Source organism: Haliotis cracherodii, unplaced genomic scaffold (genome assembly GCF_022045235.1).
Source record: "Haliotis cracherodii isolate W230 unplaced genomic scaffold, xgHalCrac1.p SCAF_5, whole genome shotgun sequence".
In the NCBI taxonomy this organism is placed as follows: Eukaryota; Metazoa; Mollusca; class Gastropoda; order Lepetellida; family Haliotidae; genus Haliotis; species Haliotis cracherodii.
In genome coordinates, this window is record NW_027266308.1 from 69136751 (window position 1) to 69164133 (window position 27383).

Below are 27383 nucleotides of genomic sequence, written 5' to 3' on the forward strand. Positions count from 1 at the left end.
TTTCTAGGATAGTACGCTTAGGCATTTCAGTTACAATCCTTCCAAGGACTGTCAAATTGATAGAACTTTCATTCAAAATTAACAGCAGTATTGCCGTATCTTCTGTCATCAAACATGAATTTTTCTATAGAGACCCCTTAGGTCTGCATACGGTTCGTATAAACTCAGCCACAAGGTTGGACAGTTAAGATGACCACCATTCTACAGGCAGATGATGTGTCTACGCACAGATTACAATTCGAAAATCTCTACATTGAAGAATGAACTCACAATTACACTTCAAATTTGGCGGTGCAATACTTTGACGAGGTGTCTATAGCTGACTCACTTTCATTTTTCAATTATATAAAAGCGACAAAAGCATTTCCATAGTCATTAACGTTAATGACTGAAAATAACCAGTCTCGATTATCCATTGGCATTAGTAAGGCAAAATAGTAGTGAAACGTATATGAATAGATCACTAAATATCAGAGATGACACCAGGTGTTCATCGCAGTATGGACTGTCCTAACACGGCCGAGAAACGTCCAGCCCCTATGGCTACAACCGCAATCAACCAGCCAGGCCAGCCTCCCCTGAAAGGCAGATGCAGATGACCTCCTGTACCGGTGCTGTTGAGTGACCACCACCCAACGTGTCTTGCAATTGTGAGAACCCTTGGAGGACCCACAACAAAAACAACGACAACAACAACATGGTCATGGTCTGGGTGACCTGAGTGACCTAAGCAGCGGTAGTAACTAACATTTTTAGCCCACTAGGCCTTAAAATGATAACTTGTAAGCAAAACCCGTAGAAATGGCAAATTTCTACTAGTCCTTGGGCAGTTTGGCAAGGACTATAGGACTAGTGCCAATTTCTAACGATGCCTTCGTTAGTCAAGCGAGGCTAGCACAGGATCAAGGAAATAGAACGCATAAAATGCAACCTTAGGTATGATACAAAATGGCTGCCAGAAGGAGAAAACCAGCACAGCCTTGTGTATTGCTATAGCAAGCACACTAGCGGAGGCTAACACGTGTGTCAGTGATTGACAAAGCTGGTGTTGTATCGTATCTATTCAATGCATGTGAAACGACAAGACTGTTGAAATAAAGATTAGAATACCGGGGTCGTAAGAGGCGACCAAGGAGATCAGGTGGTCAGGCTCGCTGATTTGGTTGATGCATGTCATCGTATCCTAATCGTGTAGAACAATGCTCATGACATCAGTCACTGGATTGTCTGGTACAGACTCGATTATTTAGACCGACGTCAGATATAGCCGTCAACAAACATTAAACCGAACGTTACATTTTCCTTACACATATCAGAATATCTAATATCAATTGCTAAATAATTGTATTTTACTAATTCAGTAAAATGTTTTTATTCATGACTGAATCAATAAATGAAACTATATTTATAATTTGCTCTAACTATGACCTCAAGCTGCTAACCACTGTATGGCACCCCATGGGGTTAGTAGGAATGGGCAAGTTTTGTCAACCGAAGTACGGCATGCTCCCGACCACGGATTAACCTGGACCGTCTAGGGCTTTGAAATAGAATGCAAGTTCAATATTTCCTGTCACCAGCTGGTCACCTACCGCACATATCGTCCTCACGAGAACTTGTGATACTGATTTCTAAAGGTACCCCAAATAATCATATCACAGCTCTAATAAATCTGCAACAAAGTTTATATTTCCTTTTACTCTATTTTACGCTCACACAAAGACAAATTTATTTGGTTTCGTTAGTTGTATGGCTCGTCTTCCTCTCCGAAACATGAATACAAAACAAATGACTGCTCCCGTAGCAGGGAAAAATAATGGTAGATCCCTAGCTTCGAAGTTCGCTTGGTCTCAATCCATTTTTGCAGATTTCGGTGAAGCTATACACTAATTTTAGTCCACTTCATGAAAAATAGTTTCCAATAAATTAAAATCTTCACACAAACTTGTCCAGATAAATCATGACTCAAAAATACGAAAATAACAATTTAGCTCTGTGTCACTCATTTCGTCACGTGACAAAAGCTGCAGCCATGATGGTGGGTGTGCTTCTTGTTTCTGGTACCTGATCAGACATTTTATTGCTATGTTTATAATACGTTCTCTAATAATTTGACAAAAAATGTATTGTTGTTGTGTTTATAGGACGGAATCGATGACAGTCCTGACCTCTTGGCAGAGGATCATGGAAATAAGGTAAGTGTGAACGCCGGTTTTGGTGGGTAGCAACGCCTACCTGCGACCCAACTAGGAAATAGGATATGCAATAAACGCTAAACCTTCGGTTGACAGGTGCATGATGTGATCCGCGCATATTAGGTAGATAATTAAAGAAGAGGTCATCCTTGGTTTTGTGTATGTGTTATCAGTGACAGCTTATGGCAGGTTTATTGTATGATGCATTTCATTCAGGTTATCGGATGATCACCGAGGTGGGTGGTTTCTGAAGTCAAACATGGATGACTGTCAGTAATATTGACAAAGTGTAAAATAGTGGAGGTTTGAGAGGCATATTATTTTTAAACGAACACAGATTTTATCGAGTGGGTAAGACATTTGCTGTCACTCAAAAAGGATTTCATTATACGAAATTAACATTATACCAAATAGGCAGTAGGCTCGTGGGTTATTGTGGAATAGTTTAGTTTCTGTCAAATATCAGAACCAAATAGCACATTTCCAAGCATATGCATACTATTTATTGTTCTTCTATGCATATTTTTATAACAGGTGCCATTTTAGAGAGTGAATTTGTTGTCATCATATTTTACAAAGTTTATTAACATAATAAACACTGTTCAAGAACACTTGATAAACACTGTTTAAAAAATAAGATCATACTGTACCTATTTTCGGGTCCAATTTTCTTTATCATTAGAATCTTAATATTAGAAAACTTGTGCATGTTTTGTGTAAGTGTTCTGAAAAGGTTTTAATTCCAGTAAATTTCTAGATGTTCTGATATTATTACACTTAGTCGTTTGATGACAACGAACTTAAAGGGGCACTGATCTAAAGCAAATGTTTACAGTCAAAATGTGCAAAACTTTCACCTAGGAAATTTATTAAATGCCAAAGTATTCAGTTACTTTACAAATTGACTGAAAAATATGTTCGTCTGTATTATTATGATTAAGAATTCCAAACATTTTTATGTTTAATATCATCACCAAGTCACTGAAAATGTTAGGATTAAAAGTACATTTGTATATCGTTTGGCTTCTAATCCTAGCATAATTAATCTATTGTGATGTTTTTGACCGTCTTAATAATTTTTAGTCATTCTGTTAAATAAATGGACAGATTGTTCAGTCAATTTGTAAAATGACTGAAATATCTAGACATTTTATAAATTGCCTGAGTGAATCACATTTTACACATTGACTGTAACATATACACGCTTACAAAGGAAAAGACTTATGAAAACAACGTCTATCTCGCATCGAAGAACTTCCCAACTAAGATGTAAAGGAATAAGAATGATTCTGTTCAATGCTTCAGCAAAAGAATGAAAACAAAAGACAAATATCATAATGACAACCTACCAAAGTTATATATTTTAGGCGGCTTCCTTGTTCGAGGAATGTATCAGTGAATATCCACATAAAGGAACAATATCCCATATGTCTGCAGCTGTACAAAGAAACTTATTTGATGTCACGTGTCACTGTATTAATCAAATATTTTAAAATATATATATCGTTTCAGGATATTATAACCCGTGTTCGTTTCTCAATGGTCAGCTGAGAAAGCCCATGTGACAACTATTTTCATAATATCCACGTTTCTTTTAAAAAAATCCATTGAGTTAGATAACAATGAGCAATCAATCAACATATTATCGGTTAACCCTTTGAACAAGTATGCTGTTTTTACATCTGCACCCCACGTCATGATATGAGTGTATTCCCTTTGCTTTAGTGAACCTACACATGTACACACTTACTTTTGACTTATCTACTGTGCAAGATAACAATGATTAATCAATCAATATATTTTCTGTTGATCCTTTGATGGCAAGGAATGATCCATTGATTTACAAAAAAGTAAATCAACTTATCATTCATCTCTTGCTGGGCTGCCACGTGCATATTACATAACACACATTTCACCTCACTTCAAACGTGGATTTAGATTAAATAATTACCACACACACAAGAAATGCCGAATGGGAACCTTTATCAAGTAATCTGAGTGGTGCTAACACTAATACCTGTAATAAATTCATTAACTGAGCGTTAAGTGAATGACCACAAATACACAAGTGTAGGGTTATACCAGAAAACACAATCTCATTAAAATCAGATCTTAGTTTTCGCTACCGCTAAACAAAGATCTGAGGACAATCCCATTATGGGTCACATCAGAACAGTGCTTATTAAGACAAAATACTTTTTTGGTTCAATAGCCAGGAGATATATATTTCAATTATGCCAAACCTCGACTTTACAAAATTGTGAAGCTTAAGTTATGATTCTCAAATGTGGTTCTTTTTGCACCCTGCAGTTGTGACAACCTATCAGTACATTTTATAGAAATAAAGACAAACACTGGCACAAGGCATTCAGATCCTTCCGGGTTATACAGTCAGCATGCCAATCACTGCTACTGCTGCTGCTGTAGGGTGTGGCAACAATCAGTTTTAACGCCAGACCCAGTGGTTCCTGGGGGTGGTGGGGTAGGTAGCCTTGTGGTTAAAGCATTTGCTCGTCACGACGAAGACCCGGGTTAGATTTCCGACGTGTACAATGTGTGAAGCCCATTTCTGGTGTCCCCGGCCGTGATATTGCTGGAATGTTGCTAAAAGCCGCGTAATTAAACTCACTCTCTCATGCAATCACAGTGATTTCTCATAGTTTGTGTTTGTTGTTTGTATTCATGTATGGGTCTATCATCAGCATCCCTTGCAGTGTTGGACTTAATCAAGTGACTCGTCCTTGTCTTGAACACTTCCACATAGATCATTGTAGTCCTAATCACAATGTGTACATATTTCTGAAGATTTAATCTATTCTGCTAAAAGAATTGAAATATATCTGAAAAATTGCTCACAAGTCATTGTCGTGAAATATTACAGACAAAATGACAAAACCTATGCATAAGTTGTTTATTAGAAGTAGGGAAAGACTGATAGATTGATGTTTATTTACCAAGTTTCTGTCATTTTTGTTGATAAAAAAAGTTCATGATGTTGATTGTCTTGAAGTCTCAAATCCTTTTGTCTAGTATATTTAAGAAAAAGACTTCTGTCAAAATGTTTAAGAATTTCTAGCATGTCCAGCTTTGTCTAGAGGCAATCTCATTAAAATCAGACCTCAGTTCTCGCTACCGCTAAACAAAGATCTGAGGACATCCCATTAGGGGTCACGTCAGAACAACCTTTCATCCGACCAATCAGAGCATCGCTTACCAGATTATGAAAGTGACAGTCGGAATGTGATTTCTAATCATGCAACCTCAAAAACTTTAACTCCGAACGATAGTTACGGGTTTAACGACGGAATCCATACAATCTAGACCGTCTAATAGCCATTCCAGAATGTTCTTTTGTTCAGGTTTCAAATTTGTAATTGAGAATTTCTCAAAATATGTTTTGAAGCGTAGTTGCCAATTTGAAATTAGTGCCGTAAAGCACAAGAAAGCTGCCTTCTGATTGGTCATTCCATTGGTCGGTCAAACTTCGCGCAAGGTCGGTCTGTAATGGGATGTCCTCAGATCTTTGTTTAGCTGTAGCGAGAACTGAGGTCTGATTTTAATGAGATTGTGTCTAGAGGTTATATCATTTGCCTTCATTTAAAGGGAGGTAACTCAGCCATGGACTATAACATTAACAAACCAAGTTACTGCATTGATAGATTCCAAAATTCCACCACATTTTCACATCCAATATCTGCTTATACTTGTCCATGTACAGAGTTCCACCTTATGGGTTTCTAAGTTCAGCGTCTGTACAAGTAATGGCAAGTCTTAGTCAGACATATATCCATTAAAAATATCTTTGGTGGAATGAGCACATTTATCTCTTCTTTTCCAGGGTCGATCTGATACTGTGGACTTGACAGACACCTCACTTCTTGTGGACATTTCTGATGCTCTGAGTGAGAGAGATAAGGTCAAGTTCACTGTTCACACAAAGGTTGGTAATGAACTATTTGTTTGGGTGTATGATTAAGATGAATATGACTTTCTGACATACGAGGAAAAGCCTGTTTTGACAATATGTCCCTACGGTTGGATGCATCACCCAGCATATGGCCATCATGTTAACATCTGGAGTTGTTCGTGTGCATGTTACAAAGCAAGCTCCACCCCATTGCCTGACACCTTTATTTACCTCCCAGATTAGAGTTCAAGGGAGGATTTATTGCTGTGAGGAGCTTTGTTACAAAACTACTAAAGTAGATGTGCTGATGGCAATACTTGACGGATTCTTGTTACGATGGGCTTCTGTTGTAATGTGTAAATCTGTCAATGGGCATGTCAGATAAATGACGAAGTAAAGGGAGCAACAAGGGTTTTCAGGCTCTTTGTGTCTCCAAAACAAATTATGGAAAATGCAAAGTGGAGATTCAAGCACAAGTTTGTTGAGTGGCATAGTCTAGTCATGATTCTGAATGTCAGTGAGGCAGACAAGCCAACAAGCAAGCCGGCGACTCACAATGCCATCTGTAGCATCATCTTCCATTGATGTTTTGTTCCAGCCAAGAAAAGAGAAAACTGAATATTACTTATTTTACTTTCAGACCACTTTGCAACAGTTCAGAAACCCTGAGTTTTCAGTTGTTCGTCAACATGAAGAATTTATTTGGCTTCATGACAGATATGGGGAGAATGAAGAATATGCTGGAATCATTGTAAGTTTGTGTTTCGTAAATTTTGATTTTAAAATCATTGTTGATGCAACAATAACATGTGTTAATATAACCATGATAACACTAGAAGTTTATCTTCTCATCTTCTAATAATCTGGATCTTCTTGTTTTAACCGCTAACATTGACTGAAGTCTCTTGAAATACATATGTGAGTTTGATGGGAGATAACACAGTGCAATTATGTCTGGTGTAGATCCCCCCGGCGCCACCCAAGCCTGACTTTGATGCCTCGCGGGAGAAGCTGCAGAGACTGGGGGAGGGGGAGGGTACCATGACAAGGGAGGAGTTCACCAAGATGAAGCAGGAACTGGAAGCGTAAGCAAAATCATATGGTCATAAATGATGTACACCCATCACTGCTTTCTGAATCCTGGCTTGTTAGAGGCGAGTGTCATGAATGATGTACTCCCATCACTGCTTTCTGAATCCTGTCCTTGTGAGAGGCGAGTGTCATGAATGATGTACTCCCATCACTGCTTTCTGAATCCTGGCTTGTTAGAGGCGAGTGTCATGAATGATGTACACCCATCACTGCTTTCTGAATCCTGTGCTTTTAAGAGGCGAGTGTCATGAATGATGTACACCCATCACTGCTTTCTGAATCCTGGCTTGTTAGAGGCGAGTGTCATGAATGATGTACACCCATCACTGCTTTCTGAATCCTGTGCTTTTAAGAGGCGAGTGTCATGAATGATGTACACCCATCACTGCTTTCTGAATCCTGGCTTGTAAGAGGCGAGTGTCATGAATGATGTACACCCATCACTGCTTTCTGAATCCTGGCTTGTTAGAGGCGAGTGTCATGAATGATGTACTCCCATCACTGCTTTCTGAATCCTGTCCTTGTGAGAAGCGAGTGTCATAAATGATGTACACCCATCACTGCTTTCTGAATCCTGGCTTGTAAGAGGTGAGTGTCATGAATGATGTACTCCCATCACTGCTTTCTGAATCCTGTGCTTTTAAGAGGCGAGTGTCATGAATGATGTACACACATCACTGCTTTCTGAATCCTGGCTTGTAAGAGGCGAGTGTCATGAAGATGTACGCTCATCACTGCTCTCTGAATCCTGGCTTGTAAGAGGCGAGTGTCATGAATGATGTACACCCATCACTGCTTTCTGAATCCTGTGCTTGTAAGGCGACTGCAATGGATGATTTATACCTAATGCTGCTTTCTGAATTTTTAATCTCTCACTATGCATTCCTTCTTATTTCTCCTTCGATCCTATGTGGAAATGTGCTTGAACAAAGTTTCCAGCTTCTAAAAACACTTGACCCAAACACACCCAGCATCTGCACAGGTCAACAAATGGGTCACGCACATACTCCTCTCCTTTTGTTTCTCAAAAGCAGGGAACTTTGAAAGGGGATTGAAAGAAGAAATGCTTAGTGTGAGATAAGTATTGTGAGGTTGTTCCCGCTACTGGACAGCTTCGCCCAAACGCAACGGTCCCCAACAGTAGTTTGTGGCTGCACGTTGAATCATAGACTATGACGCGTGATCCGATTTCTATTGTAACCAGTCTCGTTATTGTCCTTGTCTTGTGTTCGTACCTCTGTGTTGTATGTTATGTGGGCCCAAAGACCTTACAGTATATAAACATACAATTTATTCGAAACTTTCAAAATTCTGTGCTTGTAAGAGGCAACTTTAATAAATGTTTTAGACCCATCACTGCTTTCTTATTCTATGCTTGTAAGAGTCGACTTTGTGGATGATTTGCACCTATCACTGCTTTCTGAACTTCATGTACTTGTAAGAAGCAAGTTTAATGGGGGTGCTTATAAGAGAGGACTGGGTACCAATTGGTCACAGTGCTTCCTGATTCATAGCAGGAATGTTGCGAACTGCAGCCCAAACAAATAATCTCTTATCCAACAACATTCTAATGAGGCGCACAGACTGTGCGAGTTACAGCTGTGTAATTGTGGATGTAAACATGTGTTACAGAGAGTACCTGGCGACCTTCAAGAAGACTGTGGCTATGCATGAAGTGTTCCTGCAGAGGTTGGCAGCCCACCCGGCTCTCCGGAACGATGTCAACTTTGAGGTGTTCCTGGAGTTCGATGGTGATGTATGTGGAATATTTTATGCGAGGAGTTCCTATTCCTGTGCTTATCGTACTCAAAGCTCCAATTTACAACTTAAGTTACACAGAGACATAACAAGAAGGTTTTCCCCTATGATCATACCAGTTTAAAGTATTTTCATATTTGATTTGTTTAAAGAATGGAATAGATTCATTGTTCTTGGCACTGGTTTGTTTCACATGTGGTTGTCATGGTGCTGTATGTTTGGGCTTATTTCTAGCTGAGCGTGCGGGGGAAAAACAAGCGAGAGAAACTAGGTGGATTTTTCAGAACAATAACCAAATCTGCAGACGAGGTGCTGCTGTCATCCCAAAAGGTAAGGTGTCCACCATGTATACAGTAATGACAATGTGAAGTAACTTCTGTTGTACGCACTCACTTGATTGGCCGTGTGTCAGGGGAGGCTGCTCATTATATCCACCACCGGTTTGTCGGGCCCACCATGCTACAGCTGTAATATGGCTGACTGGTGTTTAACAACACGCAATAATTGAAACTCTTTCTGTACATGTTCTTTCACGTAAATGTGTTGATCAAAACTATATTTTATTTGTCATTACTAAAGATCATTTGTGTTTAGAACTTTCTAGAGGGAACAAAGTAAAAATCTTATATCATTTGTTATAGGATGTGGATGACTTCTTTGAAGCTGAAAAAGTATTTTTGGTGGACTACCATGTGAAGATCAAAGACAGCACTGGCAAGTCTGACAGGATGACAAGAACACATAAAAGTAAGTAGAGGCTGGAAGCACTTCACAGTCTGTTTTGGTTTACTGAAACTGTGAGCACTGGCTTGAAACTGACCCTGCAGCTTTTCTCTGACCCTGCAGCTTTTGTCTGACCCTGCAGCTTTTCTCTGAATCTGCAGCTTTCCTCTGACCCTGTGGCTTTTTACTAACCCTGCAGCTTTTCTCTGATCCTGTGGCTTTTTACTGACCCTGTGGCTTTTCTCTTGTCCCGTGGCTTTTCACTGATCCATTGGCTTTTTACTGACCTGTGGCTTTTTACTGATCCTGTGGCTTTTCTCTGACCCTGTGGCTTTTCTCTGACCCTGAGCCTTTTCTCTGACCCTGTGGCTTTTCTCTGACCCTGTGGCTTTTCTCTGACCCTGAGCCTTTTCTCTGACCATGTAGCTTTTCTCTGACCCTGTAGCTTTTCTCTGACCCTGAGCCTTTTCTCTGACCATGTAGCTTTTCTCTGACCCTGTGGCTTTTCTCTGACCCTGAACCTTTTCTCTGACCCTTTGGCTTTTCTCTGACCCTGTGGCTTTTCTGACCCTGTGACATTTAACTGACAGTGGGGCTTTTTACTGACTAATTTGAGATTTTTGTAAAACATGTTTTCGAGGTGTATATCATTGTCATTTTCTGAGTAAAGGGGCATGTATTACTTACTATTTGCTTGTATCCTCAAACCCCAAGTTTTTCTCCCTGTCGTCATGGTCGTATATAAAGTACAGCGCCCATTAACTTGAGTAAATAAGTACTTCCAAACACTTCCAGTTTACCCATCAGCTACCACTCAGTGTTATGTTAACAAATGAAGTCATTGCCTTGTGTTCTTTATTTCAGATGTTGCTGACACATATATTCAAATATCCTCCGGATTAGTGCAGCTAGCAACTATTGAAAATACTGAACTAAATAAGTAAGTCATGGAAGACATTTATAATTTCATGTGATCTTCAGCAGCTACCGACTGTTGAAGTGATCATTGTAAAAGTCATTCAAGCCTGATACTGTATGTTTCATTTGAATGTGTAGATGTGATTCCAACTGTTGCCTCTCTTGTGTTTGTTCATGACAACTAAGGATTCTTCTGCCCCATCTGATCCATCTAATAATCACCTAAATATTTTCCCTTTTCAGAATTTTCACAAAAGTGGCTGAAGCCTTGGAGAAAGCCAGGGTAAGTTGGGACAGGGTGGGGCGGGGTGGGACAAGGTGGGACAGGGTGGGACAGGGTGGATCATGGAGTGGCATTAACAGTCTATAGACAGTCTATGTTTTAGTGATGTTTGTTGTTTAACGCTGCACTCAGCAATATTTCGGCTATAATTACTGTGGTCTGTAATTTATCGAGTCTGGACCAGACAATCCAGTAATTAACACCATGAGCATCGATCCATGCATTTGGGATGTGAATTGTGTAAGTAGCCTTGTTGTTTGTGTATTTGTTTGTTTAACCCCCAAACTCAGCAATTTTCCAGCTATATGACGGCGCTGTGTAAATAATTGAGTCTGGACCAGACAATCCACTCACCCACTGAACCACTCAGCTAATCAACTCACTCATGTTAATGTGATGGGTCAGCTGTCGGAGCAGATACAAACCTGACAATGCAGATTATGTTTTCTAGTTTGAAGATGACACCAATTCACTGTAACACATATCTGTGTCTTGCAGAAACTGGAGGGTCGAGTAGCATCAGACGAAGACCTCAAGTTGAGTGACACACTGCGGTATTACATGAGGGACTCCTCAGCAGCTAAAGACCTCTTGTATCGCCGGACACGCTCACTCGCTGACTACGAAGCCGCCAACAAGGCACTCGAGAAGGCCAGAACCAAGAACAAAGAAGTCCAACAGGTGTGTTCTCACTGTACATTGTGTACACGTCGTTCATGACTCTCACTGTACCTAGTGTACACGTCGTTCATGACTCTCACTGTACATTGTGTACACGTCAATCATGACTCTCACTGTACATTGTGTACACGTCGTTCATGACTCTCACTGTACATTGTGTACACGTCGTTCATGACTCACTGTACATTGTGTACACGTCGTTCATGACTCACTGTACATTGTGTACACGTCAATCATGACTCTCACTGTACATTGTGTACACGTCGTTCATGACTCTCACTGTACCTAGTGTACACGTCGTTCATGACTCTCACTGTACATTGTGTACACGTCAATCATGACTCTCACTGTACATTGTGTACACATCATTCATGACTCTCACTGTACATTGTGTACACATCATTCATGACTCTCACTGTACATTGTGTACACATCATTCATGACTCTCACTGTACATTGTGTACACGTCATTCATGACTCTCACTGTACATTGTGTACACATCATTCATGACTCTCACTGTACATTGTGTACACGTCATTCATGACTCTCACTGTACATTGTGTACACATCATTCATGACTCTCACTGTACATTGTGTACACATCATTCATGACTCTCACTGTACATTGTGTACATGTCATTCATGACTCTCACTGTACATTGTGTACACGTCAATCATGACTCTCACTGTACATTGTGTACACGTCATTCATGACTCTCACTGTACATTGTGTACAGGTCAATCATGACTCTCACTGTACATTGTGTACAGGTCATTCATGACTCTCACTGTACATTGTGTACACGTCGTTCATGACTCTCACTGTACATTGTGTACACGTCATTCATGACTCTCACTGTACATTGTGTACACATCATTCATGACTCTCACTGTACATTGTGTACAGGTCATTCATGACTCTCACTGTACATTGTGTACACGTCGTTCATGACTCTCACTGTACATTGTGTACAGGTCATTCATGACTCTCACTGTACATTGTGTACACGTCATTCATGACTCTCACTGTATATTGTGTACACATCATTCATGACTCTCACTGTACATTGTGTATACATCATTCATGACTCTCACTGTACATTGTGTACACGTCGTTCATGACTCTCACTGTACATTGTGTACACGTCATTCATGACTCTCACTGTACATTGTGTACACGTCATTCATGACTCTCACTGTACATTGTGTACAGGTCATTCATGACTCTCACTGTACATTGTGTACATGTCATTCATGACTCTCACTGTACATTGTGTACACATCATTCATGACTCTCACTGTACATTGTGTACACGTCATTCATGACTCTCACTGTACATTGTGTACACGTCATTCATGACTCTCACTGTACATTGTGTACAGGTCATTCATGACTCTCACTGTACATTGTGTACATGTCATTCATGACTCTCACTGTACATTGTGTACACGTCATTCATGACTCTCACTGTACATTGTGTACACGTCGTTCATGACTCTCACTGTACATTGTGTACACGTCGTTCATGACTCTCACTGTACATTGTGTACACATCATTCAAGACTCTCACTGTACATTGTGTACATGTCATTCATGACTCTCAATGTACATTGTGTACAAGTCGTTCATGAATCTCACTGTACATTGTGTACACATCATTCATGACTCTCACTGTACATTGTGTACACATCATTCAAGACTCTCACTGTACATTGTGTACATGTCATTCATGACTCTCAATGTACATTGTGTACAAGTCGTTCATGACTCTCACTGTACATTGTGTACACATCATTCATGACTCTCACTGTACATTGTGTACATGTCATTCATGACTCTCACTGTACATTGTGTACAGGTCATTCATGACTCTCACTGTACATTGTGTACACATCATTCATGACTCTCACTGTACATTGTGTACACGTCATTCATGACTCTCACTGTATATTGTGTACAGGTCATTCATGACTCTCACTGTACATTGTGTACAGGTCATTCATGACTCTCACTGTACATTGTGTACATGTCATTCATGACTCTCACTGTACATTGTGTACACGTCATTCATGACTCTCACTGTACATTGTGTACAGGTCATTCATGACTCTCACTGTACATTGTGTACAGGTCATTCATGACTCTCACTGTACATTGTGTACATGTCATTCATGACTCTCACTGTACATTGTGTACAGGTCATTCATGACTCTCACTGTACATTGTGTACATGTCATTCATGACTCTCACTGTACATTGTGTACACGTCATTCATGACTCTCACTGTACATTGTGTACAGGTCATTCATGACTCTCACTGTACATTGTGTACATGTCATTCATGACACTCACTGTACATTGTGTACAGGTCTTTCTGTTTTGGGGGGGCATGGGTGGCCCAGTCGTCTAAGTTGCCACGATTTGCTGTGCAGAGTTGCGTCCCTTGGGCACGCCAGAAACCTATGATTGTGTTTTCGAATTCCGGTTCGCCCCAATTATGTTTCTAGGTTTGTCAGCACCATACCCATGCTCGTTGGTTTCACTGAAGTGGTAAATGTCTGAGACCTGCATCACCTCGCGCTTTCCTCCCACATTGAGCTGACACGCTGTGATATGACTGGAATACTGTTAAAAGCGGCGTTAAACCCAACTCACTCACTCACATACTGTTTAGGTAGTTCCATTCTGCTAATTGTCTGGTAAAAGCATAAGAAGGTTGTATCACCAAGCGAGGTGTTTTTGAGCTCTTACCCATGTTCACCCTTTGCTCTTCTCAGTGTATGTTTTTCTGTTTGTTCTTCAGGCTGAGAAAACACAGGAGATATGTTGCAAGAAGTTTGAAAAAATATCTGAGATGGCAAAGAAAGGTATGTGTCAGAATGAACTCTTCCAACATCTGTCAGAATGAACTCTTCCAACATCTGTCAGAATGAACTCTTCCAACATCTGTCAGAATAAACTCTTCCAGTATGTGTCATCAGGCCTCAAAGTTGCGACTAAAACGGTCGCCAATGCGACCTAAATTTCAATTTGTCTACTGACTAAAATTCAGAGGTAGCCAAATGGCTACATTGAAAAATATCTTGTGGTGACTAAATTCTATTACTTCACATAGATCTACCTTGACACAAGCATAAATAATTTGATTGACATTAATTTTGTGACGCCATTTTCACGATTACCAGTGTTTTCCCGGTCCCAATGGTACGCATTTACCGTACTCATCGTTCATTAATATTCCCATATCTCAATGCAGCATTACGAGGAATTCAGTTACGTAAACTCTTTCAACACAATAGCCTCGAGTCCCCAGACACCGTAGGTCGGTAAGCCGGCCAAGCCGTAGTCACCTCAAAATAGTATATATTATTTTATGAACCTACCTGTCATATCATGCAGTTATTAAATTTGTCACATTTCACAATGTCTGAAATACATATTTCATTTCAATTTATAATTTTATATCGATAGATTAAAAAAATATCCACTATTTCCTGCAATGTTATTGAAAATATAATTTTCGGACACAGTTCACTTCGATAACGGGTCCACATTGATCATGCCAAAGAGCGAAATAAAGACGTTTCAAGCAAATCTTTAATTATATTATACTAAGTAAAATAACAATTAACAAAAATATTTCTAAAAGTTGTAAATTCGAAGTTATTATTTCCATCTTTTCCTGCGATCGCATGTAATGTCCATGTCAAATGACATCTCGACTTTCGTCACCTCGATTTCTCAGCTCGGACACAATGTTTAATGCCAAAATATATTCATGAAAACTCTTTATCACAGCTCATAACCTAGCATGATACATTCATGAAGGTCCATATATTTAATATTGATCACGATTTCCTGCCTCATAACTTTAGGAATAACAAGATTTAACAAAAATCTTTCATCAAAATCTGAAATTCAACACACACGCAGACAGTACCATAGCTGTAATTTGATTGGCTGCCTCACATGCTCAAATTTGACCAATCACAGACCTTGTAGCATATTTCGACAAGAAAGCATCATTAGAAACCAATTTTTATCCAATACAATAGTATGTTATGATCATGTAGATGAATATACAAGCTTTGCTGTGTGTCATATGACAGTCTTCGAGGAACGTGTTATTCATAAGAAGCTTAGAAAACGGAGGTATTTTTTCATGTTGATGAGCACCTTTTGTCGGAAATAAATTATTTAGTTGTTGCTAATTGCTGCTAAGTTGCACACATTTGTTGCTATGTGAACCTGGAGAATATTCATTCCATAATGAAACTGTAACACCATTTACAATACCAGTATTCGCTTTCAATGTCTTATCACTTTGAATGACACAAATGACAAAAATCATGTACAGTTTCCACTTATATACAATTTCAAGCTATTTCAAGTGCTATGACTTGTAAAAATATTATAATAGTTATTTGATAAAAGTTCTTAAAAATGTTTTTGGCTACCTAAAATTTTGGCTTGTCTTGTTAATTTTACAAGTGGCTACCTGGAAAGTACTCGTAGCCATATGGCTACTAGTTAAAAAATTATACTTTGAGGCCTGGTCACAATTAACTCTTCCCTATGTGTCAGAATGAACTCTTCCAACATGTGTCATAATGAACTTTCAGTTCTTTGTTTTTATTGTACAAGTCATGACGCTACTGTTGTTTATTACAGAATTAACAGAGTTTAAGACACGGAGAATAGCATATTTTAGGAAAAACATGGTGGACTTAGCAGAGTTGGAAATGAAACATGCGAAGGTGAGAGAACTCGGGGCCAGCAGACGTGTAGACAGTCGGAAGTGTAGAAGTGCAATGATCCATGATCGTCATGCACAGACAGTAGGGACAGTGTAACAGAGAATAAACATATAGAGGGACTTAAACCATGTTATGGTTGATGCATAATTTCTATGTGCAGAACAGCCATGGAATTCCAGGCTCAGTATCAACGGCAACAGCACCAGCCTCACTTTATCACAATGGCTGAACAATTAGGAAACAGCTGGTTGTTTGGTAGGCAAGGTGTTCAGTGTTTACTTATCACACTGACAACCCAGGATTAATTTATGATAATAAATGATCCTGTAAGCTCCTCTATTTCTGGCTGTCGATGCAGGCCAAATAACCGACTAAATCCTCTTCACTTGGTTTTAGCTGATGGATATAGTATAAAATTAAAGGAGTTCACTACCTTTTTATCATTGAGGACTGATGCTAGCTTCTCTTCTCCACATACCACCAGTCATGTCTGTCTGGACCCGTGAAGATACAGGGTTGAATAGATCTTCAGCAACCCAGGCTTGCTGTAAAAGGTGACTGTTTGTCGTAAGAGGCAACTAACAGGATCGGGTGTTCGGCCCCGCTGACTTGGTTGATGCATGTCATTGTATTCCAGTCGCGTGGTTTGATGCTCATGATGTCAATCACTGGATCGTCTGGTCCAGACTCTATTATTTACAGACTGACGTCATATGGCTGGAATATTGCTGAGTGAGGTGTCAAACAAGAAACAAACAAACTACATGTTTTTTCATATTGTTTTCCAGGCTCAAGTCCAGTTACTCAAGAACTGTATCACAGCATTGAAAGAGGAAGCCCTGTGTTGACCTCTCTGTCGTGGAGTTGCCCCGGAGGAAGTGCTCATCTTGTAAACTTGATAATGACCTCAGCCGCGTTGCATGTTGCTGACTGGCCCCTGTATATAGTGTACATAGTCATCGGTCTGTATAGTAACAGCAAGTGCTTCGTCAGTCGATGATCGATCCTCTCTCCTGTATCTGACATGTAGCCTTACAACCAGGAAGTCTTCACTCTCAGAACACAGTCAGACATAAGTTTGTAATGGACAGATGTGAACAGAGCTATGTCAGAGCAGAACATATTTCCGACTCGAAGACTACATTTGTTTCTCAGCTTGATTATGATTGCTATTGAGTGAGGGTTACTGTGAAACTATTTTATTCCTTGGAATACAGTGAATAAGATCTTTGATTCCCTGGCACACAGAAATATGATCCTTTTTTTTCTTTGCATACAGTGAATATGACCCACCATCTCTGGTACACAGTTAATATGATCAATAATTCCTAGAGTGAATATGAACTTTTATTCTCTAGCATACAGCATGAACAGTGAATATCCAGGCTGTTGGTTGTTTCTGTCAACACATCTACACACAGCAGTAAACCTGAGAACCCACAGGGACACAATACCAGGATTAGGAACCAGAATGAATTGGTAGCTTGAAATGTACTTCACACTTGTTTTCTTGTATTGTGAAATTGATAACTGATAGCAGAAAATCATTGTATATATGCATATATATATATATATATATATATACATAAAACTAACTATTACTCCAAGCAAGTGGTCAGAATGTTTCCTGGTACATTTGTGTGAAGCTGTCGTCAGCTCATGTTTCTTTGTATTTTGTATATTATGAAATATTTGATTATGGATATCAAAATTGTACAAATGTCTTGACGCTGGTAATAATTTTTAATAAGTTGTTCATGGTATTTTGTATGGCATCATTATAAAACATCTTGTGTATGAGTGGAATGAACATTTTTCGTTCTCCTTTTTTATCAGAAATTAATGATTTTCTTCCACATGTTCCCTTTGATAACTGAGCGAATCCGGAGTACAGTCAAGTAAAGAAGGTACATGAATGCTTGGTATTATACAAGGATTTGTTAGAAATGGGTGAACATTTAACTCAGAGAGCCTAGAGTTACTGAGGCAAGTTGCCAGCTCTCATGGTGGGGTGGGGGGTACACATGTCGTGTAGAGTTGTGGGCAGGGGAGACTCCACTGAACATGGTGGGGTGGGAGGGCGGCCGGGCTACACATGTCGTGTAGAGATGTGGGCAGGGGAGACTCCAATGAACATGGTGGGGTGGGGTGGGAGGCGGGGTGGGGTGGGGTACACAGGTCATGTAGAGTTGTGGGCAGGGGAGACTCCACTGAACATAATGGGGTGGGGGGCGGGGTGGGGTGGGGTACACAGGTCATGTAGAGTTGTGGGCATGGGAGACTCCACTGAACATGGTGGGGTGGGGGGCGGGGTGGGGTACACAGGTCATGTAGAGTTGTGGCCATGGGAGACTCCAATGAACATGGTCGGGCGGGGTGGGGTGGAGTACACAGGTCATGTAGAGTTGTGGGCAGGGGAGACTCCACTGAACATGGTGGGGCGGGGTGGGGTGGGGTACACAGGTCATGTAGAGTTGTGGGCAGGGGAGACTCCACTGAACATGGGTTGGAATCCCTGACTTGTCCTGACTGTGATGTACACAACATACCAAACATGTAGTGTGTAAAACCATGGGATCCTCTTTCAGTTGCAGAGCTTGTACATGTTATCGTGTTATTGCTAGAAATGTTACCAAGGCAAGCTGAGGGTCTTAAATGAGTTGACCTAGTTTCCAACTTCATTTGACCTAGTTTCCAACTTCATTTGACCTAGTTTCCAACTCCAACCAACAACTACAGAGATGCACTAAATATGTGGTCATGTTAACTAATAATTGGGGTCATTTTGTAATGAAATTCAGTTTTATAACGTCTGTATTTCGCTATGCTGTCATGGCAAGATAGACAGATGTACACTGTCTACTCACGGCACTCATACTTACACATGACAGTGAGGACACGCTGCTGCTCAACATTATTCACGTCATGCTTTCACTCAGCTTAACAACACACCTGCGTCACATCCAGCATCGCACTCTCAGCTTAACAACACACCTGCGTCACATCCAGCATCACACTGTCAGCTTAACAACACACCTGCGTCACATCCAGCATCGCACTCTCAGCTTAACAACACACCTGCGTCACATCCAGCATCACACTCTCAGCTTAACAACACACCTGCGTCACGTCCAGCATCACACTCTCAGCTTAACAACACACCTGCGTCACATCCAGCATCACACTGTCAGCTTAACAACACACCTGCATCACATCCAGCATCACACTGTCAGCTTAACAACACACCTGCATCACATCCAGCATCACACTCTCAGCTTAACAACACACCTGCGTCACATCCAGCATCACACTGTCAGCTTAACAACACACCTGCATCGCATCCAGCATCACACTCTCAGCTTAACAACACACCTGCGTCACATCCAGCATCACACTCTCAGCTTAACAACACACCTGCGTCACATCCAGCATCACACTCTCAGCTTAACAACACACCTGCGTCACATCCAACATCACACTCAGACTCGTGTCATCCTCATCAATGTCAGTTTTTTGCAATTGATTGCCAGTCCACAAGTTAATTATCAGCTTTTGGATGAGGTGTAAATCTTGAGACCTGCTGCACACCACCAGGCATGGCTGGAACACTAGGCACGGCTGGAACACCAGGCACCAGATGGCTTTCATGCTGTTCTCTTCCTTACAATGTCTGAATGATTTATATAGTTTGGTTGGGGTTTGTTTTCTACAACAGTATTTTGTAGATGACTCTGGTATGTAGGCATCTCGGTGGTGTTGCCGATTCCAAGAATGGATTATGCATGAATGTTTTGCAAGTCACTGTGAGAACATGGAATATTATATGCATATGTAAGTGTTGACATTCTTTCCCAGCATGTTGTATTTCTTGTGTTTCAATACACCGCAGCAGGTGTAGGTATATCCTCATGTTTACCTCCCCTCTAATTATGGAGGTCAAGATTAGCGGGACTGTCTCGGGATTGGTCCATTACCTCTTGGTAACAGATTACAACCTATATTATGTTGTTATTGAATTATTGCAAGATGGATTTGTCTGTGCAGGTGCCCACTTGTGTTGTGGCTATTGTAAGAAGTGACAGGGATAAGAGTGAAGAGTATTATTTTGCTGCAAAGCAGTCTTGCTGCTTATTGTGGAGATGTTGTCTTCATGTTATTGCTACTGTTAACGATACTCCCATCATGACTTCAGTCTGGCAGAGAAGGAAGTGTTTGTTTTATGATCCAATAAGAAGTCCAGCATTTATGGCAGAGATAAGCCAAACTTAAAAACACTTCATTTTAGAAACTATCTGGATGGGGCGTGGCTGGAGAAGTTGGTCAGAGTAGTGATGAACCCTGTTGAGATGCATCAATCAGCAGTAATACTGACCAGTGTATCTTCTTGTGGGCAGACCACGTGGGGATTCCGGGTTAGAACAGGTCCCCAAGGAACTGATGCTGGACTGAAGCAGTGGTCAGGTTGGGTGACATGGATTGTGTCATCATCATACACCAACAATGAGGAATGTTGCTTTAAATATTGATCACTGTATTGCCTGGTCCAGACTGGATTATTTCAATGCTGGCGTCATATAGCTGGAATATTGCTGAGTGTGGCATTAAACAAAAACAAAAGTTGTGGGGAGGGATAGGGGGGGAATCATGTTTTGTATATATGTCGCCATCAGCTGTGATTGACTCCAAGATTATATTTATACGTGGGATCATGTAAACTATCTGAGATGTTTGGAGCAGACATTGTAGCGCCACCTATATCTGCTTTCTATCTCTTCGTGTTGAGACACTTCTTTAACTTGACTGTGTTGTCACATTTCAGACTTTGGGAACAAATGAATTCAAGTCATGTATGTCTGGTATTCTTTACATCACAAAGTAGGTCATTATTGTAACATAAAGTATTTATATACTGAACGCAATAAATGATGGAAAATATGTGTTGAGTGTGTCATGTGTTGTAGCAACTACTTGAAGAGCATCCAGATGAGGCTATTATTGTTTCATCGTTCATTGTTTCTTTTTTTCTGGGGGCATGGGTGGCCCAGTCTTAGGCGCCATGATTCCCTCTGCAGAGTTGCGTCCCTTGGGCCGACCAGAAACCTATGATTGTGGTTCGAATCCTGGTTCGCTCCGATTGTTTCTTGGTTTGTCAGCACCATACCCGTGCACGTAGGATTCACCGAAGTGGGAAATGTCCGAGAACTGTATCACTTCAGGCTTTCCTCCCACATTAAGCTGACACGCAGTGGAATAATGTTAAAAGCGGCGTTAAACCTATTTGAAATACACAACAGTCTTCTCACACATTCATCACCCGTGCACATGACTTAAACAGTTAGTTTCAAATTATCAAAAGTCAATTGCGGCTCATTTGAAAAGAATATTGTGAAAAGTCTAATTAAAATATTGTTGCCTAACTGATGTCGAAGGTTACCGTTACTAGTCAGGATATAGAATCTCACCTGATATATGAGTGTGTCTTGATATGAAACACATCATCATGAGTTGATAAAACTCTGAGGTTTGCCAATGAGTTATAAAATATATCAACACTTGTCGATAAAATTTTCTATCAAAAGACACGAGAGAGTGAGATACTATTTATCATGCAACTTATTCAGTTTGTAAAGTACAAGCAGTGTCTAAAAAGTACAGCAAAGCATCTTCAGTGGGATTGGTTGTAACATTTGATTGTGACGTCATTGTTCGATTCCCCACATGGGTACAATGTGTGAAGCCCATTTGTTGTCTGTGGTAACTAGATTCCAGATGTTTAATGATCACAGTGTCCAATATATTTGCCTGTTTTCATTGACTTGTTTCACAAATGACTGGATTTCAAACAATGAAAAAGTCTGTAGTAGTGGCATGATGTATTAATATCAAATATTGGCAACAAAGCAACACAATTAAAATCTTATAATATTAATATAATTAATATATTAATTATAATATCTAATAATATTATATAGTACATCACAGCTTGGCTTCAGTATACACATAAAAGTGTTCATGACTTGGAGGACTTGGGTGTTGCCACAGCCCTGGTAGACCGTGGGGTTCTGATGTCGGTCATGCTCTTAGAGGCAGGTCTTGACCCGGACGTGGTTGGTCGAGAGGTCAGACTTTTCTCTGTGTTTGACTGGCGACTGGCTCTCAGGTCGAGACTCGGGGGGTGAGGTGTCCCAGGTGACGTGAGGTTTGCAGCGGCCACTGCTTCGACTGCGCTGCGAGCTCGGTGGGTGCTGCCTGTCGCGGGTCTCCGGGCGGAGGCTTTGCTTGGTCGCTGGCCGCTTCTCGTTTCTGTAATGCATGTTTAGGGTAACACAGTGAGACAACTGAGTGAGTGAGATATTATTCAAGGTCACATTGGCAGTATTTCAGCCATATCATGACAGATGACAAGAGGTTGAAGAGTACCAATAAGTGAAGACAAATTAATGGGGCATGTTGTTGGCAAATTCCTAATCTATTACAAGTTTAAAATGTAAATAATGTGACTTTTTCTGAACAAATCAATTGATCAATAATGCCGACAATATTGATAAACATTTGAGGACAGACAAGTAAATGTAACCATTTATCTTTCATCAAAATATGCCCAAGATGAAATATGAAAAGATTTATGAAATATTGTGAAAAGGAGTGTGATATAAGTATTTGTTACGTTGAGACTGGTCCTGTGAATTAACAAATGTTAGATGAACATGAGGATGTAAAGAAACCGAACATATCAATTGTACAAACATCCAAACTGGGAGGAAAACTGTTAAAGATGAAGAAGACAATTTGTCAACTTTTGAGTGAGTACTTCTCACATACTTGTAGATATACTACCAACAGTATTTTAAGGGACACTTGTTCAGGAGAGGCACCTCAATCCGAGGGAAACATTGTTTGACAATAACTAGAAAACTGTTTCCAAAACAAGCAGCCCCTTAACCAGTATTTCCTGTCACATAACATTACATCCCGTGTGTGGAGAAATATATCTACTACAGCCTCAAACACAAATATAGCATGTGCTCGCATTGAAAGTAGGTCATGATGACCTACTACTGTCTTCATAAGACGGGGATTTAGAAGTTGGAAGAACATCAATACATGACACTTCTTTATTACTTGTCTTCACTTGTCGTACATAAGTATTTAACCACTACAAAAAAAACTTTAAAATATCTGCAGGTAACACCATTTTAGTGAAAATGGCAGACCTACTTTGAAAATGACCTTCACTATGACCCTGATGTCAAAGAACAGGATAGATTCAACTACAAAGAGCAGTAATGGCAGCGGCGGTGGCGGCGGGAGCTGTCAAATTCTGCCTAAATCTTAAAGATTGACATGGGGCTGCTTAAACAGGCCTGAAAAATGTCAGACCTGTCACTAATAGCCGTAGGAATTAAACTCATTTCACCATCCCCATATTTCTGCAGGTAGTGAATAAATATGAGATCTCAACCAACTGGCTCATCCATTACAAACAAACTTCTTCATCACCCAAAATGTTACTTCAATGTTACTTCAATGTTACTTCAATGTTACTTCAATGTTACTTCAATGATTAATTGGTGTTAAAATAGTTTTACAAGAGGCTGTTTTTTTCAATTTTTTATTTCAATTCATATTATTTCAAAGTTTGTAGATAATCTGTAATCCTGTGTGGACCCAGACTATAATACATTATGTCCCAGAACAGCTTGGTGCCTGGATCAGGTGGTCAAAGTTGCTGACTGGTATGGAAACGAGTATTAACACTTGCATACAGCTGTAATACTGCTGGTATAGAAATGACTATTACCGGTAACACTTGCATACAGCTGTAATACTGCCGGTATGGAAACGACTATTTACACCTTGTAACAGCTGTTATTCTGCTGATTGCAGTGTAAGACAATCAACATGGACAAGCTGTAGTGAGTGAGTGAGTGAGTGAGTGAGTGAGTATGGTTTTACGCCCCTTTTAGCAATATTCCAGCAATATCACGGCGGGGGACACCAGAAATGGGCGTCACACATTGTACCCATGTCGGGAATCGAACCTGGGTCTTCTGCGTGACGAGCGAACGCTTTAACCACTAGGCTACCCGACCGCCCCTGGACACGCTGTAACAGGAGGAGTAGCAGGAGAATGCCAGACATGGCCAACGGAGGAATCATCATTCTACAGATCAGAGACCTTTACACCTTCAGCCGGTTAGGGGACAGACCATCTATTATTCTAGGGGGTTGGGACGGACTGGGGTTTGTGGGCTATGGGCTGTGGGCTGTGGGCTGTGGGCTGTGGGCTGGGATTTTTGTTAGAAACAAAATATTTTAAAGACATTGTTCTCCAAGACTTACTTTACAAAAACAGGAGCCAAACAATTTTCTTTTCACAACAGGGGGCACGGGTGGCCCAGTCGTCTAAGGCGCTGCGATTCGCTGTGTAGAGTTGCGTCCCTTGGGCACGCCAGAACCTATGATTGTGGGTTCGAATCCCGGTTCGCCCAGATTATGTTTCTAGGTTTGTCAGCACCATACCCATGCTCGTGGGTTTCACCGAAGTGGTAAATGTCTGAGACCTGCATCACTTCGGGCTTTCCTCCCACATTAAGCTGACACGCCGCGATATAACTGGAATATTGTTAAAAGCGGCGTTAAACCCAACTCACTCACTCTTTTCACAACACATTTTTGCCAGGACATCCCACATGTCCAGTGAATAATCTTAAGTCTTTGTAAAACTTGAGGCCAGTTTTTTGGTCAAAAAAATCCCAGGAACACCCAAGAATAACAAATGGTCGGTCCCTAAAGCATGATTAAACAAATACCTTCACCACACTCTCCCTCTCTAGGAATAAACATAGTCGAGTCTTGATGGCCCACGTAAAGCAATGACTTACCCATTGTTTTTATAGTAACAGAATCAAGGTGTTGTATATATTAACAGAATCAAGGTGTTGTATATAATTAACAGAATCAAGATGTTGCATATAATTAACAGAATCAAGATGTTGCATATAATTAACAAAATCAAGGTGTAGTATATATTAACAGAATCAAGGTGTTTATATGGTAACAGAATCAAAGAGTTGCAAGGTGAATCAACACACCAATAAACAGACAATGAGAATGTTTATCCATAAAGAGTAACCAATAAACACAAAGTGAGCAAACACAAGCGACAAGTGTACGTTACCTGGAGACTCGCTGTTTTCCTGTTGTTAGTGCACAAGAAGGACATTAGTAGGAGGTGCATGCAACACACATGCAGCTGGTGCAGGGTAGCATGCAGATACACGTGCACATGAAGGGAGGACTACTGTCAGCACATGCACAAACACGCACCTGCACAACCATACACAGACACACACAGACGGACACACACAGAGACAGACACACAGTCACACAGAGGGAGAGAGACACACACACACACAGTCACATACATATAGAGAGAAGAGACACACACACACACACACACATAGTCACACACACACAGACACATACAGTCACACACACAAAGACAGACACACACAGTCACACACATACAGAGAGAACTGACACACACACACAGATACATACAGTAACACACACAGAGACAGACACACAGTCACACACATACAGAGAGAACTGACACACACACACACATACAGAGAGAACTGACACACACACACACACAGTCACACACACAGAGACAGACACACACAGTCACACACATACAGAGAGAACTGACACACACACACACACACACACAGAGGAGAACTGTCACTGTGCGTAAATAAATATGCATACACATCATAAGCTTACACACAGACACATGGAGAGAGGACTGTCAGTATGCAGGTACTAGTTATTCTATACTACAGTGAAAGTGCTCCTTGCGTGCATGAGACTGTCAGATCAGATCAACATATTTTAGTGAAATATTCCAAGTGTTACACTTGTTCAAGGTGAAAATACATAGAGAGATATTACTCGAAACAATCAGATATCTATGTGCACTTTGGCCTGGTTACACAGAGTTGCTCTCATACCATGTTGTGTTTTAGTTCGCAAGTAAATCAGTGTATGTCATGCGCTACCTCAGGACCCATGAAAATCCGAGTTAGAATTGGTCTTACGCAACCCATGCTTGTTGTAAGAGGCGATTGATTGGATCAGGAGGTCAGGCTCATTGACTTGGTTGATGCATGTCATCGTATCCCAATTAGGTGAATTGATGCTCATGATGCCAATCACTGAATTGCCTGCTCCTGTCTCGATTATTTACAGACCGCCATAACATAGCTGGAATATTGCTGAGTGTGGTGTTAAACTACAAACAAACAACACTATGCATCAATGAAACAAAGGTACATGTATTGAAACAGTACGGGAGAGTGTGGACCAGCCACTGCACCCTGCCTGGTTCAACACAGACCTCTCACAAACACAATACTTTGATAGACTGTGTGTAAACTGGCCTGCAACCTACATCTTTAGGATCTGACAACAGTTAGACAGTGCCGCTCTACAACGTGCAGAGTCTTGCAGCATCAGCACCAACACCCACCTCGAGGTCGGCGGCTGGACACATTGTCCAGGAAGTTGGCCAGAACGCTGAGCTCATCAGTCAGTCGCCCTGTCACGTCAGAGATGGTGGTCTCTCGGTTCTCGGTCTTCTCCAGCAGACGTCCGAACGCTTCGACTGTGTCCTTGTCTCGGTCAGCAAACAACTGGGGCATCACACAAGATAGGTTATCATGGGTCTCACATAAACAACTTGGGCTACACAAACAGTTATAGGTTATCATGGGTCTCACATAAACAACTTGGACTACACAAACAGTTATAGGTTATCTTGGGTCTCACATAAACAACTTGGGCTACACAAACAGTTATAGGTTATCTTGGGTCTCACATAAACAACTTGGGCTACACAAACAGTTATAGGTTATCTTGGGTCTCACATAGACAACTTGGGTGACATGATCAGTTATAGGTTATCTTGGGTCTCACATAAACAACTTGGGTGACATGATCAGTTATAGGTTATCTTGGGTCTCACATAAACCACTTGGGTGACATGATCAGTTATAGGTTATC

General features: G+C 40.7%; 2 protein-coding genes across 3 annotated transcripts in view; one reads left to right on the plus strand and one right to left on the minus strand.

Annotated features, from left to right (window-relative positions):
- Positions 1-1960: 1960 nt before the first annotated feature.
- Positions 1961-17180, plus strand: LOC139442338 (sorting nexin-6-like). Its single transcript, XM_071223136.1, has 14 exons — positions 1961-2038; positions 2145-2195; positions 6034-6135; positions 6743-6853; positions 7066-7187; positions 8827-8950; positions 9187-9282; positions 9594-9699; positions 10540-10615; positions 10837-10876; positions 11375-11557; positions 14363-14426; positions 16231-16316; positions 17105-17180. Exons 1-14 carry the CDS (start codon positions 1961-1963, stop codon positions 17162-17164), a joined length of 1299 nt encoding a protein of 432 aa, XP_071079237.1. The 3' UTR covers positions 17165-17180.
- Positions 17181-22293: 5113 nt separating this feature from the next.
- LOC139442901 (coiled-coil domain-containing protein 175-like) overlaps positions 22294-27383 on the minus strand; it is a 38958-nt gene continuing 33868 nt past the window's right edge. For both annotated transcript variants that reach the window (XM_071223810.1, XM_071223809.1), the window contains 2 exons: positions 26851-27013; positions 22294-22619 (listed from right to left, as the gene is read on the minus strand). In XM_071223810.1, coding sequence (XP_071079911.1) covers positions 22327-22619; positions 26851-27013 — 456 coding nt within the window. In that variant the 3' untranslated portion in view covers positions 22294-22326. The remainder of the gene's footprint in view (positions 22620-26850; positions 27014-27383) is intronic.